Below are 17,613 nucleotides of genomic sequence, written 5' to 3' on the forward strand. Positions count from 1 at the left end.
CTGATGTACCTTATCATTAACCAATAAAATTCACGCAAGTGTTCCAAGAACTGGTAACTTAAGAGCTGGTGTAATAGCAAAATTGATAAAATGTCAATAATTGTTTCAATTAACCGCATTTAGTCAATTCTTCTGGCCATTTATTAATATCCGTTTTGAGAATAAACGGTTTCCGACCTACTGAACACTAGTAACATGGCCTAATTACGACCTTGTCAACACTGCTCTAATTTGGAATAACTGTAATCGGAAGGTGAAAAAAATGAACATAGACAATAACAAAGGTAATGACCAAGAGACATGGACAAACCCAATGACTAGGCCAGAAGGTCACGTTCAGAAATAGCAATTAGTAACCTTTGAATTCAAGATAAAAGAAAATATTGATACTAGATGAAAGGAAACAGAAGTGCAACAGATGATATAACTCTTTTTTTACAACTATTTAAAGAACATTTCACACATCTGAGTATTTTTACGAGGCTCATTTTGTCACTTTGAACACTGGTTCTAAAATTTAAAGCAAAATATAAAATCTGCCTTAACAGATCAATATCGCCTGCAATTAAAAGGTTTACTAATGTAAAGCACCATATTAATCAAATAATTCTCTCTAGGAACAAAATTCTGATTTAGTTCCGCAACCCGATATTCTCAATAAAACCAATCAGCCTGCCGGGGAAACTTGTAAGACTGTAATAATACTATAATCATAAAGTATCGATGACTTCCAATAAATTCTCCATCAAAGCTTCACTACAACAGCTTATTCCTGCAAAGGGCAATTTCACAATGACAAAGTCTTAGAAATTAATTTTTAGTGCACTTCGTTTCAAGTGCATCACTTTCTGCTCTGCAATAATTCTTCAGTGAGTGAATTTAATATCATCAAAGAAAATTGTTATGCACTTGACCACAATGTTAAAAAAATTACTAAGAGTTATGCAATCAACTGAATCAAGTCACCAGAGTTTTGTAGTGAAAGACGAGAAATTGTAAGGTGCCACTGTAACTTAAACTAGTGGCCAAACTTAAGTCAGACCTTCTTATCATGGAAACAATTCAAGAAAGGGACAGTCTACTGAGGTTTTTTTTAACATGATCAGACTGGAAATATATTCTGAGATTTGTGAACCATTTTGATGACTAGATCGGAACCAGTAACTTTGTGAAAATTTTCAGGGCAATCCCTCACCCTGTTTTTCCAGAAAGATCATTTTTCTTGTGTAAAATTACAAAAAAAACCAAAACTTTTCACTCCAATCTTGCTACGATTTGAACTTACTATGATGATTTAATTCTGTGTATATTTCTTTATTATCTTATGCAGATTTTTCCATTTTAAGTGCTTCACTTGGTATCCATGTAAAAATTTCAAATTTTATGTTTTAAGCGTTTTGACCTGAGTCAGAGCTCCTTTAATTATTATCATTATGTTTGGTAGCTGTTGCTAAAATAAAGTTATTGTAAATAACAAAAATGCGGCCACTATTACACTGACATACTGAGTACAATTTTCTTTTTATATTTTCGCTACTTGATATGTGACAATCACCGAATGAAGTTTTACAACTTCCTATCAAAACACACATTTAGTTATTGAGCTGAAAATAAGTCAGCTTATAAAAGATCAAATAATATTCTTGAGCTAAACAATACACTGTCTTTTTCATTGAAAGAAGACATATCAATAACGGAAATAATATCCGATAATATTGACAGGGCTAGACACTAGAGGATGTCCTACAGTCTACTACAACCTTTAGTTAGGTCAGATCAGCAAAACTTTGCCAAAAGTACATTTCATTATTTCAGTAGTATAGCATGACATGTAAAAACTTCATACTGATTCATGAAATATAGAGTTAACCTCAGTTAGGTCAGATCTACAAAAGTAAATTACATTATTTCAGTAAGTATGGCAGGACATGTTAAAAATTTATACTGATTCATAAAGTATCAGTAAAGATTTTATTTAGAATCATGCCAATGTATGTTTGTACACTAGAAAATTATGGGAAAATGAAAACAAGACAGTCATGGTGGCAATAAATTGCTGACCAGAATAGATTTTAAAATTTTTTCGAGAGAAAGATGTTTGTTTTTTCATTTCTCATCTTGACCTCTCATCTCTACTGCATGAATTATTAATCAATATTGATAAATGACCATCCAAAAAAACCCACAGTAAACAGTTAAATACTTTAGAAGAAGCTGCCCAAAGGGTTTTACCATTTTTAGCTCTGTTTGACGGATCCAACTGTTTGGCAAGATTAGCTGTAAATTAAAACTCAGAAAAAAATGAAACATTATACTCATAGAAATACATTACATTAAATTTACTCTGAAGAGTATTTAAAAAGGATGGCTTTAATTTCAACCGCATTGAAACTGAAGTTTATGGGTCCAACTTAAAAAAAAATGACCTCCAAGTATGACCTTGAATCTCAGGATGTAGGTTTTGCATGTGAATCCCTTGCAGTGAACTTGACCTTTTAGATAGAGACAAGAGTCTTGCTCATGAGACAATATCTCATTAATTGATTAAGTGTACCAATTAATTTTGAAAAATCCTATCTTGAAGAAGTTATTGACTGAACACTAAATCCAGCTGCACTTGACAATACAATGTATCACAACAAGAGCTGTCACAGGAGACAGCGAAGCTCGACTAATAAAATACTGGACGCAGTAAGGAGGACAAAACTATGAAAGAAAAATCAATTATGTATAATTATGTATTAAGTTATAGTAAAAAAATAACATTTGTTAACATAAATTCCAAGATCAAGGGGAATAATTCTAGAAATAGTCCTGCTAGAGTTATGGACCTTGTCACACAACATTTGTGTAATGATAAGAAATATATGTTTGAAGTTTGAAGTAGATACATTAAAAAGTAAAGAAGTTATTATATTTCTTAAAGAAAATCCTAAGTTCAAAGAGAGATAAATCTGTAAATATTGCTTCAAGAGTTATAACCATTGTCACATAAAGTGTAATTGATGATAAGGAATAAGTATTTGAAGTTTGAGGTAGATACCTTTAAAAATGAAAAAGTTATAATAAAAAATAACATTTTTCTAGTAAAAAAACCTAAGATTATGGGGAGATAATTCTTGCAATATTGGTGCTAGAGTTATGAACCTTGTCACATAAGATGTGGATGATGATAACGTAAATATATTTGAAGTATGAAGTTGATCCCTTTAGAAATAAATAAGTAACAGTAAAAAATAATATTTTTTCTGGAAAATTCTAAGTTCAAAGGGAGATAAATCTGAAAATATTGGTGCTAGAGTTATGAACCTTGTCACATAAGATGGGGATGATGATAACATAAATATATTTGAAGTATGATGTTGATCCCTTAAGAAATAAAGAAGAAACAGTAAGAAATAGTATTTTTTGAGGAAAATTCTAAGTTCAAGGGGAGATACATCTGAAAATATTATTGCTAGAGTTATGAACCTTGTCACATAAGATGGGGATGATGATAAGGTACATATATTTGAAGTATGAGGTTGATCCCTTAAGAAATAAAGAAGTAACAGTAAAAAATAGTATTTTTTAAGGAAAATTCTAAGTTCAAGGGGAGATAAATCTGAAAATATTGGTGCTAGAGTTATGAACCTTGTCACATAAGATGTGGTTGATGATAAGGAACATATATTTGAAGTTTGAAGTTGATACCTTAAGAAATGACAAAGTTATAGTGAAAAATATTTTACTGCACCAAAACTTTAATCTAAAATCTGGACGCGGACGCCGGGGCGAGTAGGACAGCTCTCCATATACTTCGTATAGTCGAGCTAAAAAACTGTAAGTTTAAACTGTTGCTATGACCTTGACATTTTTTATTATTATTTTTATTTTTTTTTGGGGGGGGGGGGGGGGGGCAAAAAAGTTTTTAATTCTAATTCTATAATGGGTATCTATTGTTTAAATATAATTCTGAATTTAATAAAAAATATGATACCTGATATTTTCAAAGTCTAATAAAATCAACTACAGTAAAGGTTTTTTTATATTTGACAAGACCAACTAATATATAATATACTTCTGAAAAAAATATTCACAAACTATGAAAACAGACCCTTCATTTACTACATTATAGCAATTTTCTGATTAAGGTACAACTAACTTCTAATAACAATGCTTTAAAAGTGGCAGGTTAGGGTAACCTTTTTATACATGTTTCAAACATTTATTGTAGAAATAAGAAAACAATTATGAATTTGTTAAATCTCAACAACCATCAATAGGAAAACACATAAAGTTGTTATTATAGAATATTTAGAATTTTTTTATTTCTGAAAAAAAAAAAGCCCTTCTAAAAGTTTCAATTCTAAAGCAAAAATTATCAACTCATTTTCAAGTACAATGCACTTCAAAATGCATTAGGCAAAAAAAACTAAGGTGTTCCGACTACTACAGCACAGCTTTAAATTAAGTGTTCACAATTTGTTAAATTGTTCAAATATTTTTTTACAGAAACTCACTGGTGAATAAAAGCTGTTGAAACTAAAGTAAATATCTCAGATGTTGTGGTACTGGTATGTACAACAGTAAAAGATCGTTTACGTAATAAATCAATGATCTTGTCTCATTTTCGCAGGAAGATAGAATCCATATCTTGATTATTGATGTCATTAGAAACTGTTTGCAGTCTATTTTGGATCCTTTAATTGCATGTCTGCTATTGAATAACTTGAGATCTTTACCAAAATAACTTGAAACTGCGACACTGGTATTCTCAATTATGCATGAGAAGCTCCTCTACAGTAGAAAATAAATACTATAACAGTGTGACATTTCTTTTATCCTAAACATATCAAAAATATATAATAAACATACACCTAACACTAGCAGGTATCAAGAGAAACGTGGACTATTTTTGTTTGTTTGTTTTGATCTTGAGTCAGTATTTAACAATATTTGGACAAAAATCTAATAGAAACAAGGAGCATTTTTGTTTGTTTTTGATCTAGCTTTGGTAAAAAACAATATTTAAGCAAAATACCAGAGGACTATCAGCTAATGACGTTTTACATCTTGAACCAGTACTAACTAGCCCTGGTAACTACCAAATAATAACATTATGTATATTAAAATATTTTACATAAAATCATAAAGAGCATTATTTAAGGCTATAAGGTCAATTTAAGTTCAAGGTCATATCAGAATAATGAATCATGTCAGTATTGTCACGTGTTCATTTGTCCAAGTATAAATCAAATCTGTATATAAATAAGCAAGAAATGATGATTTAAGCAAATTTAAATAATTTGATCTTGAAGGCCAAGATTTTGTCATAAGGGTGTAGTTTGTCCAATCCTTAAATGAATAAGAAAGATATGACAATCTTAGCAAAATTCACTATTTTGACCTTAACAGTCAAGGTCTTATAAAGGCCAAGGTCTTATAATAACCCATATCCATAACTAAATAACAAAGATAATGGCCAATTGTTGTATTAATTTGACCTTTAATCAAGGCCAAATTCAATTAAGGTCAAGTTCAATGAAATTTTCTTTTATGCCTTGTCCAATAGATTGTTGTGCCAAAGCATGAAGACAATTCATTTATTAATTACATAGTTATAGCCATTACAGCAAATTAATTGTAAAATTGTTTAAATTTGACCTCTTAAGTCAAGATCATAAAAAAATATTTTTCAGTACTTTTTTTTAGTTCCATTTTCTTGAAATAGACAGACAAACTGACTAACAGACAGACAGACAGACAGAGAAAAACCCTAAAGTCCCCTCTGGTTAAAATGGTAGGGTACTAAAAACTGCTTCCTTCCAGACACATTAACCCTCAGATATGATATTTTTCTTCTTAAGAAAGGGTAAACGTGTTATATACTATGTTAAGAATGGATTTAAAGCATGATCACCAGTCCTGAAGAAAGTAGTGCTGAATGTGAACAAGAGCTGTCTGTGAGACAGCAGACATGACTTTTCTCAGTGTTTGACAGTGAAATGGTCATGACTATGTTAAAGTCAATTCAGAGTAATTGGACATATGCCTATCATGTTAGATGATCACAGAGAACAAGTGTGTGAAGTTTCAATTTTATAGCCAATATTTGGTCATATTCCCAATTGAAAAAAGAATATATTATTTTCCCAATCCACCCGAAAAAAAATAAATCCCAATTGAAAGTTACAAAATAAAAATATTAAATGAAAACTTCTAAAATCTTTGAAAATAAGGGTTTCTTCACTGTTATAGTGCTTAAAAAGTTTGAAGATGCCATACTAGCCAGTGTTTGTTTGCATTCACTTAATCACTGCAAATTTTTAGTCATGCATTCCCCCCTCCCCCCCGCAATTTTTTAACAAAACATTGCTGAAATTCTGAAATTCCCAATTATGGTATAGGTTATGTTCTCAAAATCCTGGAAAAAATTCCTTATAAGTGTGACAGCGATGATAGAAATTGACTTCCATACAACAGACTACATCACTATATAACTGTACAAAATCCTAAAATACAATTACAAATGAAGCAATATTGTTTAAGATATATGGTCATTGGTCAATAAGTAACTTTTGGAAACTACAGGGACTATTTTTTGACCATGATTCTACGATATTCTCGCATTTGTTTGACTTAAATCACATGAAAAATCCTTAACTGGGAAAAAAAATCGCATCCTATTCTCAAACCGCTCGCCAACAAAAAAGTGCCTTTCTGTTATTTAATTTTCTTTGCAGGATTTAAAAAGAGTACTTTGCATATGATGTCATCGTAATATTTTGTATTGCAATGTAAAGAGCGTCTAAAGATCATGCTAATGCCGGCTTAATGTATCTAGTTTTCGCCAAGAAGAAAATTTGGCTGTCTGCTGATGAATCAAAGATTTTCCAAATATGATCAAGCTTGCTATGTTAGCTCTTACCCATACAGTTCATAAATGTGATTGTGAACGTAGTATCTCTGCATAAAACAGCATTACAACACCTTTACATACATGATAAGATATTTGGTGAACATTGTGACATGTTAATGAGAATTATGATTGAGGGACCCAGTATTGCAGACTTTAATTGTAAATCTGCCTTCAATATTTGGAAACATGAAAAGGCTAGAGCGATATTGCAGTGAATGAATGAAATGCTTGTAAAAATGTCAAAGTATTGAATAAATAAAATTATGTTCTATTTTATCTTATTGATCCTACTTTTGCCGCAGTGTCAGGATAGCTGTTTCAAAAATACGCCACAAGTTCTACTGTATAAACATATATGCTAACTTAGCATCAGTAATATACAGCACCCGGTTTCAATGTTATATTAGTAGACTCTTTTCTTTAGAATTTCCAGAAAAATAATACAACGCTTTCATCAAGTTTCAATTCTTTGGTTGAATAGTGTATACATCAGTTTTGTATACATAAACTGCATATATATACTAACATTTAATATAACATTATAACTTATCATCAATATACAGAAATAGGTTTCAGCATCATTTCATAAGGCGCTATGTTAAGTCATTTTATGATTTCCTTAAATATAAGTCAACAACGCTTTTATCAAGTTTGGATTCTTTGGTCTAATATTCGTTTAATTTAGGATTAAAAGTTATAACATGAAGTACGTCAGCTCTCATAATACATATTCCAATGTGATTTAGGAGTCTTTCCTAAAGAGAAACTTACTAAAATTCAGTTTTGATGTTTTCTGCTCAGTTTTGAATTATCGCGCCTAAGCAACTTTCGTGGGCATTGTTGTTCCAAAATGAGGACTGTCGCTCTATTTATAACCTTTGAGCCGTTTAGGAATTTAGGAAAGGATTATCGACCAATCAGATTGCACTTAGGATTTATCTAAGCCAATCAGAATCAGTTAGGAATTCCCATCCTAAAATGAGTAAACAGCTCAACAGATCATAATAACAAAATACAAAGTGAACATATAAAGTTGTAAGTAATCATTATGTTGAGAAATAACACTTACGCTATTAAATACAACTCAATTAAATACTTATGGTAATTTAGCAGGATAATTACAATTCAAAGAGAATTAGGGTGATTCCACAACCCAACTTTACTACGCGAATGACCGAATAAATAGTGCGGTCTTGTTTTACAAAAATAAGTTATTACAGTAAATCTCTTGAACAATTTGAGAAGCAAACATTATAATCACATAATACAAAATACATGTTACACAATAAAGTCAAATATGCTTCATTTCTAAACAAACTACAGATATCGGTACTCGTGTACCTAAAACAAAGATGGCAGCCTCCACGAACATTTTGGGAAAGTTTTAGGAATTATTATTTTGACAAAAATAAATTGATTAGAGCATGTTTCATGAACAATTACTGATTATAACATCAAAACATAATAGATACTACAAAATGTGGAGTAACAGACATGTTAATCCAGGAATAAAGAAATAATCGTGCTTCCTAAAATGTCAACAATCTAACATGAAATTCGGAGAAAGGTAACATTCAATTTTAGGAACGTTTATACATAGTGAATTAATAGAATGCTGAAAACAATATTATTACTTTACTGTCCTTGTTTGAATAGGAATATTGCGTATACATTACTTATATGCTAAAAATGACAAAAAGTAATTATTTAATAAATAAATAATGATTCTAAAAATAGAATATTTCAGTTACAATAACAAGCTTACATGTCTTACAATATCTATTAAAATCCTTCCAAATATTAAATTTTTTTTATCAAAATTTAGCAATTGGGCAAAATATCTCGTGCAAAGTCTCGACCAAAATGATCTCTGAACTTTAACAGGACACCAAAAATAGAAACTTTTGAAAAATACAAGTAGTTCATTTTTGGGGCTTAATAGGCCTTTAAACAAAGAATTTGATATAGCCATATGTTCATAACACTCATTAGGGACTTAGTTGCTATTTACCTTGTTTCCAGATTCAAAACTCTGTAAGCTAACATTATCCTCTTCTAACTTCCTTTTCCTCTTTTTCTGAAAATAAAACAGTAATAATTACACTAAACGGACGTTATTCACCTTGGCTTCCTTCAGAAAGTTTCACTTCATTCTTATTCATGTTACCTTAAAGGCAAAAATATTTTCTATACTTGAAACAAGTTGAACGCTCACAGTATATAATGTAAACTGCTGAATTTATGGTGTTTTCATGCTTTGAATATCATATTATTTATTTCTCCATTTAAAATTTTAACAATACAGTCAACCTTGTATATCCAGTAACGCAGAAATGTGCAAATAATGCAAAAGTTAGCAGAATCTGTGCAACAGTATTGCCAAAATGAGTGATATGGTAAGTAAATGGTCCAAAATATTTTAACCTTAATCAAATCAAAAGAAATGCATACATGTAACTTGATAAATGCATATGGTAGCTATGACCTTATACTTTAACCAGCATTATTAATTTTTCCAGCAATATGTTTACTTTTTTAGATAATTGTGACAATGCATTGAATGACACCCAACAACCATTTTGAAAGCAATTTTTGTGTTTCTTTGAAATCGATAAGTACAATAAAGCATTCAAAACTTTAGTTTCTTAATATTTGGTATAACTTAGACATAACTTATTAAGCCCCTAGTGTTGTATAACACCTTCTAGGGAGCAGGTAAAATATGATTCAGGTAACAAATGTTGCTTTGGTGCATCATTCAAAAGTATAATAAAAGTATATTATGATGTATCCATTAAAATATTACAATGCTGTACTTTTGAATTGTATACAATTTTGCCTTTTGTCACACGAATCTGAATGGTAAAATTTTAAAATTAATTCAAGTATGTACATGTGTCCTTAAGTCTAGAGCTGTCATTGATTCAGCGCAAAGCATATCAATGATATGACATTCTGATCATACAATTATGATGTGTCTTGTTTGTAAAAGCCCACTGCGTGATTTTTTTCCTGACCATTTTTTTTGTCATTACTGCCATAAAATTTGTCAATTAATTATTACATAACAAAAAAGTTTTAGACATGAACACCTGCTTATATATGTATAGAATAACCAATATGTATATACTTATTTTGGTTTGAATTTTCATAATATCTAGTAATAAGTCAAAATTATTTAATGTTTCAAACATGTTTATACATGTATGTAGTTGTACATCTATATTGCTTCCATCAATGACCGCTCTATCTAAGTCTGACAAAAAGGAAGAATTTATTCACCAACTGACCTAACTTGGAAAGTCTAAATCTGTAGAAGTGGCTTAAAAACAATTTTAATGATGTCCCTGCTAGCATTGACAAAAATTTCACAGCAAATTGAAAAACTTACTGCACTACGTAAATCAGGAAAAATTCCAATTACTGAGTGTCTTCTTGATTTCTTTCCTTCTGGTAACCTGCAATATCAAAAATAAAATTCAAAGATCAAAATTGTCATTAACAAGAGCCACCGCCAGTTTTTACCCATCTAATCCCAGGGTACCTAACAACTTTTACAGTTACAACTTGGTAAATTCATGTATATCATAGTAAAAGTTTGTTTGTAACCCATGAGTAGGTGGCAAAATGCATCAGAATAACATAATATATAGAAGTATTAATTATATTCTAGTAATTTATGGAGTTAGAATTACAGATATTATAAATTGCAAAATGCTAGTGAATTTGAATTTTTAATGTGAATTTGTCTTGCATTCATACAATTTTGAAATTTGTTTTTTCGTAAAACTCGTAGTTTCGTAATTAATGTACATGTAAACAGCAGCTTAAAACATTAAGATGAAACATTTCAACAGAAAATTTTTAAGGTGGCCTGTGTTGTCAAAACAAGCAGTGTTTTTAGCCTATGCTTGTAAAATCTTTTGCTGACCAAGAAAATACTTAACCAGAATCTGCTTACAAATTAAACAGTCGCTACGAAAACCATATCACAGATTACAGATGACAGGCCAAAATATGAATTCTGTAAAACTTTGATGAAACAAAATCACACTGAATGTCATTGCTGGAAATGCATGATTTTTGCACAGTTGGTAAACAAGACCAGGGACAATGTAAGCAGAAGTGCCATTCACTTATCTCCTCAGATAAAATTGAGATACATGTATTTGCACAAGACAGGGGGGATTTTAAATGGTATTGTGAATTGACATTAATTCAAATGTTGAATACATCTACAGTATCTGTCATATTAACATTCAGTGATTTTTTTTCAATTTTCAAAACAACCTGTAGCTTTCTGAAGGAGAAAATATAGCGCAATAAATCAGAAAAGGGGAAAATCAAATTCCAACATCTGAGCAGTGGCACAAAATACCCAAATATATCCAAATACACCCAAATATTGCCAATATATACCTAAATAAAGCAATATTCATTTTTGTTTGTATAAAATACAGATTATAATGAGAAAATGAATTAATATTTATAACATAGTGTAGCAGGGTCATATTTTCGTATGACAGTATTATGAAACGTGTCAGCTCTTTCTGGTGTTTTATTTCTTTAGGTTTTGATAAGTTCTTGCTGGTCTTTTATTTTCTTGTTTTCTGTGTGATCTCGCGAGAGTTTGGCGGGAATGTTGTGCAGGTTTTGAAAAGAGTTTACGTGGTTGATGTAGAGAACATTCTGTTAATTTGAACTTGTTTATATGATTTACATTTGGTTGAGCTATCCAAGTGTTTGTGAGAAGTATTTAAGGTAGTTTTGTGATGGCTGAAATGATTATTTATTATTCGGTTTATTTGCAATGTTGTATTTTACAGCGCGTTGAATGTTCCAAAATGGCAGTCATTTACTTTCTCTTTCAATTCTATATTTTTATAACCAGCATGTATTATATGAGCCGTGTCACGACAAAACCAACATAATGGGTTTGCGACCAGCATGGATCCAGACCAGCCTGCGCATCCGCGCAGTCTGATCAGGATCCATGCTGTTCGCTATCAGTTTCTCTACTTCTAATAGGGTTTGTAAGCGAACAGCATGGATCCTGATCAGACTGCGCGGATGCGCAGGCTGGTCTAGATCCATGCTGGTCGCAAACGCACTATGTTGGTTTTGTCATGACACGGCTCATATGTTTTAATCTTGTTCACAGTTAACCATCACGTGAGACAGGATGTATGTGATGTGAAGTGAAGTGCTATAGATTCTAATTTGTCATTGGTTTATTGTGGAATAGGCTTAAGATCCCATAGATCTGTAAGTATAAGAGTATGTTGGTATTTATACCTTTTGTAATAATGTAAACATTATACATGTAATGTTTAACTGGTTAGACATAAGAGTACAAAGGCTATAATCATTTAGTAATCTTAATGTCTATAGTAATAAGATGTTTATTAAATACTATGTTTATTGATTGTATATATTATATGTGCAAACATTGTTATTATTATGTCATTTCAGTGCCTTGATTAAAGTTAACTTCAACAGAGAAGATATATTGTATATTCATGATATTGACTGTATATGTAGATTGGAAACAATAAATGACTAACCACATCTACCCTGTGTTATAACACCATGTGTTACAATAGTATGACTTAGGCGCTATAAATTTCATTCATTCCGTTGAAATGTGCAGTTCAGATGTTGTTTAGAAAATAAACTTGTGATATTTGCTTAAATAGGTTCATTAATGAATATACTTGCAATTTAAGATAAACATATGGTTATATTTGTTGTCTACATTTATATATTTTTTTGTGTATGACTTTGTTCAAATTTCATACAAGTGTCCATGATAATATTTTTTTTTTAAATTTTATATAGCTTTAATGGAGTAGGCCCTATACTGTAGTTGGGTATATTTTGGTTCTAGTCCAACTAATTGTATTATGCGACGAGATATTGTGCCATTTTCTTGTCTGGGCAATATCTCGCCTCTACATAAAAACGAGATTCTGCCCCTGGCAGAACGAAAATATCTCAGAAACAAGGTTTCGCACATCAATATATTTTGACTAATTTTGGTTAAAACTACAATGATAGGAAAATGTATATTTGGATATGTTTGATTTTATATTAGTAAATGTGCATATTATAATTTATAATGAAAACAGCATTTTTTTGTATAAAACAATTACTTTTAGTATTTTTGGACAATATTTGTGTATATTTGGGCAATATTTGGGTGTATTTGGGCAATATTTGGGTATTTCGTGCTGCCCCATCTGAGAATGGAATTTAACCACACATTTTATAAAATTTTCAATTCAATTCAATTTAACATGGATGGTACACAGCAGAGGCTATAGGGACAGCTTTCTGTCTTCTAGCTGATGTAATAGTCGGATGCTGTTAAGTAATGGTTCTGATGAAGAAGTGCACAAGGCATTTCACTGGAAAATATTAGCTTTTTTGAGGGGAAAATATACCTATTTTTAGGTAGGGGAAACAGCCTTTATTTGGCTGTAAAATACAGGGGAAAAAATCACTGACATTTAAATATTCAATGTAAGCCCTACTGAATTGTCTGCTGAAAAAGTACTTGGATTTTTTTAAAAATTACTTTTAAAAAACATATAAATGAAAAACTAATTGATTAAAGAAACTTTAAGTGAAAACTAAGTCTTGTTGATCCCATTCCTACCTAGAACACTATACATGTATAAGGTCATAAATAAAGTTCATTAACTATTACTTAAGGTGACAACGGAGTCAATTATCACTGAAAATACCTAAAGTGAGATTTTTTGCTAATTAGATTTATGAACCTTTTCTGAACACATTCGTGATTTAATTTTGGAAGCAGTTAGTCCAAAAAATGTGTTTTTAAACGTTTTAAAACGGTACCTATTCTATTTGTATCTGCTATTCGCGTAACCTGTCGATTATCGATAACGCTCCGCCCCCTGTTGAGGCATCAATGAGGGAAATCGGTAGTTCCATATATCCGTGAATTACAGGTCCATACTGGTCCATACTTCTCGTAATACATGTATCGTACTAGCCTGGGATTCAGGCGTTGATAGTTTTTGCTTGTTTATAACATTTTTTTTTTCATAACATATGCGCTAAAATATTCCGTATTCGTTCGTCGTTATGATAGTATGTCGATTTGCCAAACAGAAACATAACATAAAATCGACAGACTGGAACCCAGGCTAGTATCGCACAACTACCGTACATCTTTTATGAATATCTCAACATTTAGCCTTTTTTATAAATTAAGAAATTGTCGGCCAATGTACGTAACATAATGTATGAAACATAAATAATTAACCATAGTGGCAAATCGCACGACCACGGGGTTGATTAAAAATGTAGTTGCTAAAATATCCATAATGTGTGAAAATAATTTGTCTGTCCCGTTAATCTGATAGATATTACATTGAGTTGATAGACTTTTGTACGGATTCAAGGGCTTACTTTACATTCAACCTCGTTTTCTAACAATGTCAAGTAAAACAACAACAAAAACAGACAAACATTTTTTATGTGAACGCCTATATGACTTGTGGTAAGGTGTCCCTGACAAATTTCTAAACCATTTTAGATTGTCTAAGGATGATAATTTCTCTATCACGGATTTATATTACTTATATGTAATATATATCCGTGTTCTCTAGGAATAAAAAAAAGATATTAAAAGATATTTTAGTGAAAATAAATTGTTCGCCAGTAAATCGGACACAGTACTAATAAATCTGGGACAAAGTATGAAATTTATTGTCTATCCCGGTAGAAACTGGATCTTTTTGCCGTGCATAGATGATATTCATAATAGAAGTCAAGAAGGCTAGATCATGATGATCGAGTAATACCTTTTATTTCTATTAAAATATGTGAAGCATTATCAATTTGGTGGAAAAAATATATAATATCCCGTTCTTATTTGTACATCTACCATGGACTTTAAAAGACTTTCAGAAGCTCAGTTTTTTGTTATTTTATTTTATATTTTAACGGAATTTCATACACGAATACACAGGCAGAGTGACACTGGTATAATACAATAATAATGCTGATGATAATAATAATAAACTTCAAAAAGGAAACAATTAAATACCCCGCTAGCGGTGCGTAAATGCGTTCCATTTCCCCCCACTGAGTGCCTCAAATTTTACCGATAGTCACGTGACATGTGCGACAGATACCAGACGGACAGTAAATCACGTTAAGAATTGAAGAAATTTCGGCTATAAACTGATATTAATCAGCAGCTTTTTAATTGATCAGATGTCACTGGGTCATAAAATGTTGTTAGAGTATGTTACCGCAACTTGTGACCCTCTCTGGTGCGATATTTGTGTATTATGCAATTATTTAGCGTGAAACGTAGGGGTCCGAGAGAGAACAGCCGATTTATGACACTTCGTTTGATGCGGGTCGGACTAACTTTGAATCCGCATAACTTTTTTAATAATCAAGCAATTAACATGCGGTTTAAAGCACATGAAAGGAAATTCATTTAAGGAGGGAACCGTGTCAGGGATTTTTGTTTGCTCAATCAGCGACTTAATTATCTTTAATTACGTAATATGTATGGTGAAAAAAGTCGCATAAAATGTTTGATGTTACGTAATATTTTTTTGAGAAAAGATAGAAAAAATTTGAGACACGGTTCCCCAGATAATATAAGTAAGATTATTTTCCAAAAGTTTGATGACAAAAAAATAAAAAATGACTTTGATAATACGATTTAAAATTTTAGGATTTTTATTCAAAATCAATCATTTACAAAGGCATTTTTTTTCAAATATGTTATTTTTTATGATGATCAACGACATTTAATGCATAAAGATTAAATGAATAACAATTATTACTAAAATAACTTGGTTTAAATGACATTTATGTGAGTACCACGGAAAGTGTCTGTTGTCACCTTAATGTGTAATATGAATACACATGCAATTGCTTATGGTTTGTACTGTGACATCTGATGTAAACAGCCTGAATTATGCATTTCTCTCATTAACTCCAGACTTGCAAAAAATAATTAGGTATTCCGATTATAAAACAATGGCAACTTTCTGCTGAGGTGTTCCCATTGAAAACTGGAACAGTGTGTGGAAATATCAAAGGCAACTAGAATAATGCTACATTTATCCAGCCCTTGACTTTCAAGTTTATTTTTATCTGACTTCCCTGTTAATAGGCTTTGCTAACATTGAGTACCTGTACTATGATTTATCTAAGCACACCAGGAAGCAGTTTTTCTGGTTTCCTGTCTCATTTAGGAGTCATTAAGGTTCCCATGGAAAAATACATTTGGAATTCCTTGCCTATTACCATTCATTCAAATATGAAGTTTCGCAAAGAACTTTTTCTATATGTGATTCCTAGTGCCTTCACACAATAAAGCGTAAAGTGTAAAATTTTGACTGACATACTGTAATTTTATTGATATTAAATCACAATCAAAATAATTACATTTATACTCAACTTATTAATAAAATACTGAATAAATAGAGGATATTCAAGTTTCTTCCATAAATACAGGATTTATTTTATCAAGTGGTATGAACATAAATATTTTCCGAGTGGCAGTAGCAAAGGCAAAAATTAGTGCGTATAGTGTTGAGTGAATTGTGCTGATGAAAGTGTGCAATTGTAGGTGTATAGAGTCTCTAATATGATTATGACATTTGGCAAAGCCTATGAACGGGGAAGTTGGTTAAAAAAATTGTTCACATTTCCGATTTAGAGGTGTTATCAGGTATTTAATGCACTGCTTCAGTTTCACTTAGAAGAAATGGCGATTATTATTAATCAGAATAGTTGCAATTGTTCTGTTATTGTTATACCACACCTACATGTACATGTATTATCATCGGGTTACATTGGAAATGGCGGGCCCAACTAGAACTGAAACTGAAAAATTTATTGATAGATATAAAATTGTAATGACACCTTTATTTCCTTTAAGAGAATCAATTCCCTACCATTTGGTACCAATATACTGAAAATTGGTGAAAAAATGTTTGAGCTAATCAGCTATGGAGTTCAAAGTGTACGCTTTGAAGTTTGAGGCTTCGCCTTTTTCATATATATTAAAATTAAATTATGTCAGAGAGCTCACTTTGGCTCTTTGCCTTTTTCGTAATAAATTCTATCAGAGAGCTCACTATGTCTTGTTCATAATCATCAATTTCTAAAACCTGGCGGTCTTGCAGCCGAAATATTGAGTATAGCGATATTATTTTGATCACGAAATTAGGTGACAAACTTACAAATCTTGAATGCCCTTAAGCAATTCTTAATCATTTAAAAAACGATGATAGTAAATAATTCAACCTGAAAAAATTTTCATCCATTGTTGTTATGTGGAAAAGTTTAAGGGTTTTACTACAATGTTCAGATTAAAATTTGTTTGCAAACACTCTTGAATATGGCGGCCTGCCAAAACAACCAATCAGCTTCCAGTGACATCATTTGATGCCCTCGGCTTTTTTGGTTGGCAAATATTCGTGAGTTTGATTCGATCCCAAAATAATTCGACCCAAAGTCTAATGGACGAACCAATTTCGTTCATGAGCTTACTTCAAAAAGGAACAAAAACCCGATTTTCATTTTCTTAAAACTATGAATACTTCTTCAATAAACAGAAGAAAATTGTTTAAAACTTAAAATTGAAAATAGCATAAACTAACTCAGTGATACATTATATGTGCGGTAAATAAAATGATAAATTTTGAAAACGA

At 31.1% G+C, this 17,613-nt stretch overlaps 1 protein-coding gene and 1 long non-coding RNA gene across 2 annotated transcripts in view; one reads left to right on the forward strand and one right to left on the reverse strand.

Annotated features, from left to right (window-relative positions):
* Positions 1–17,329, reverse strand: part of LOC132716028 (rho guanine nucleotide exchange factor 3-like) — a 36,236-nt gene extending 18,907 nt beyond the window's left edge. Inside the window, exons 1-3 of the mRNA XM_060699166.1 lie at positions 17,207–17,329; positions 10,293–10,359; positions 8,913–8,978 (exon numbers count right to left, since the gene is read on the reverse strand). Coding sequence (XP_060555149.1) covers positions 8,913–8,978; positions 10,293–10,359; positions 17,207–17,226 — 153 coding nt within the window. The 5' untranslated portion in view covers positions 17,227–17,329. The remainder of the gene's footprint in view (positions 1–8,912; positions 8,979–10,292; positions 10,360–17,206) is intronic.
* On the forward strand, positions 11,406–13,603 carry LOC132716035 (uncharacterized). The gene is made up of 3 exons (XR_009623763.1): positions 11,406–11,662; positions 12,063–12,166; positions 12,374–13,603. It is a non-coding gene; the product is annotated as an uncharacterized LOC132716035 (long non-coding RNA).
* Positions 17,330–17,613: the final 284 nt, after the last annotated feature.

Source organism: Ruditapes philippinarum, unplaced genomic scaffold, assembly GCF_026571515.1.
Source record: "Ruditapes philippinarum isolate M1 unplaced genomic scaffold, ASM2657151v2 ctg957_1_1_1_1, whole genome shotgun sequence".
NCBI classification, from domain to species: domain Eukaryota; kingdom Metazoa; phylum Mollusca; class Bivalvia; order Venerida; family Veneridae; genus Ruditapes; species Ruditapes philippinarum.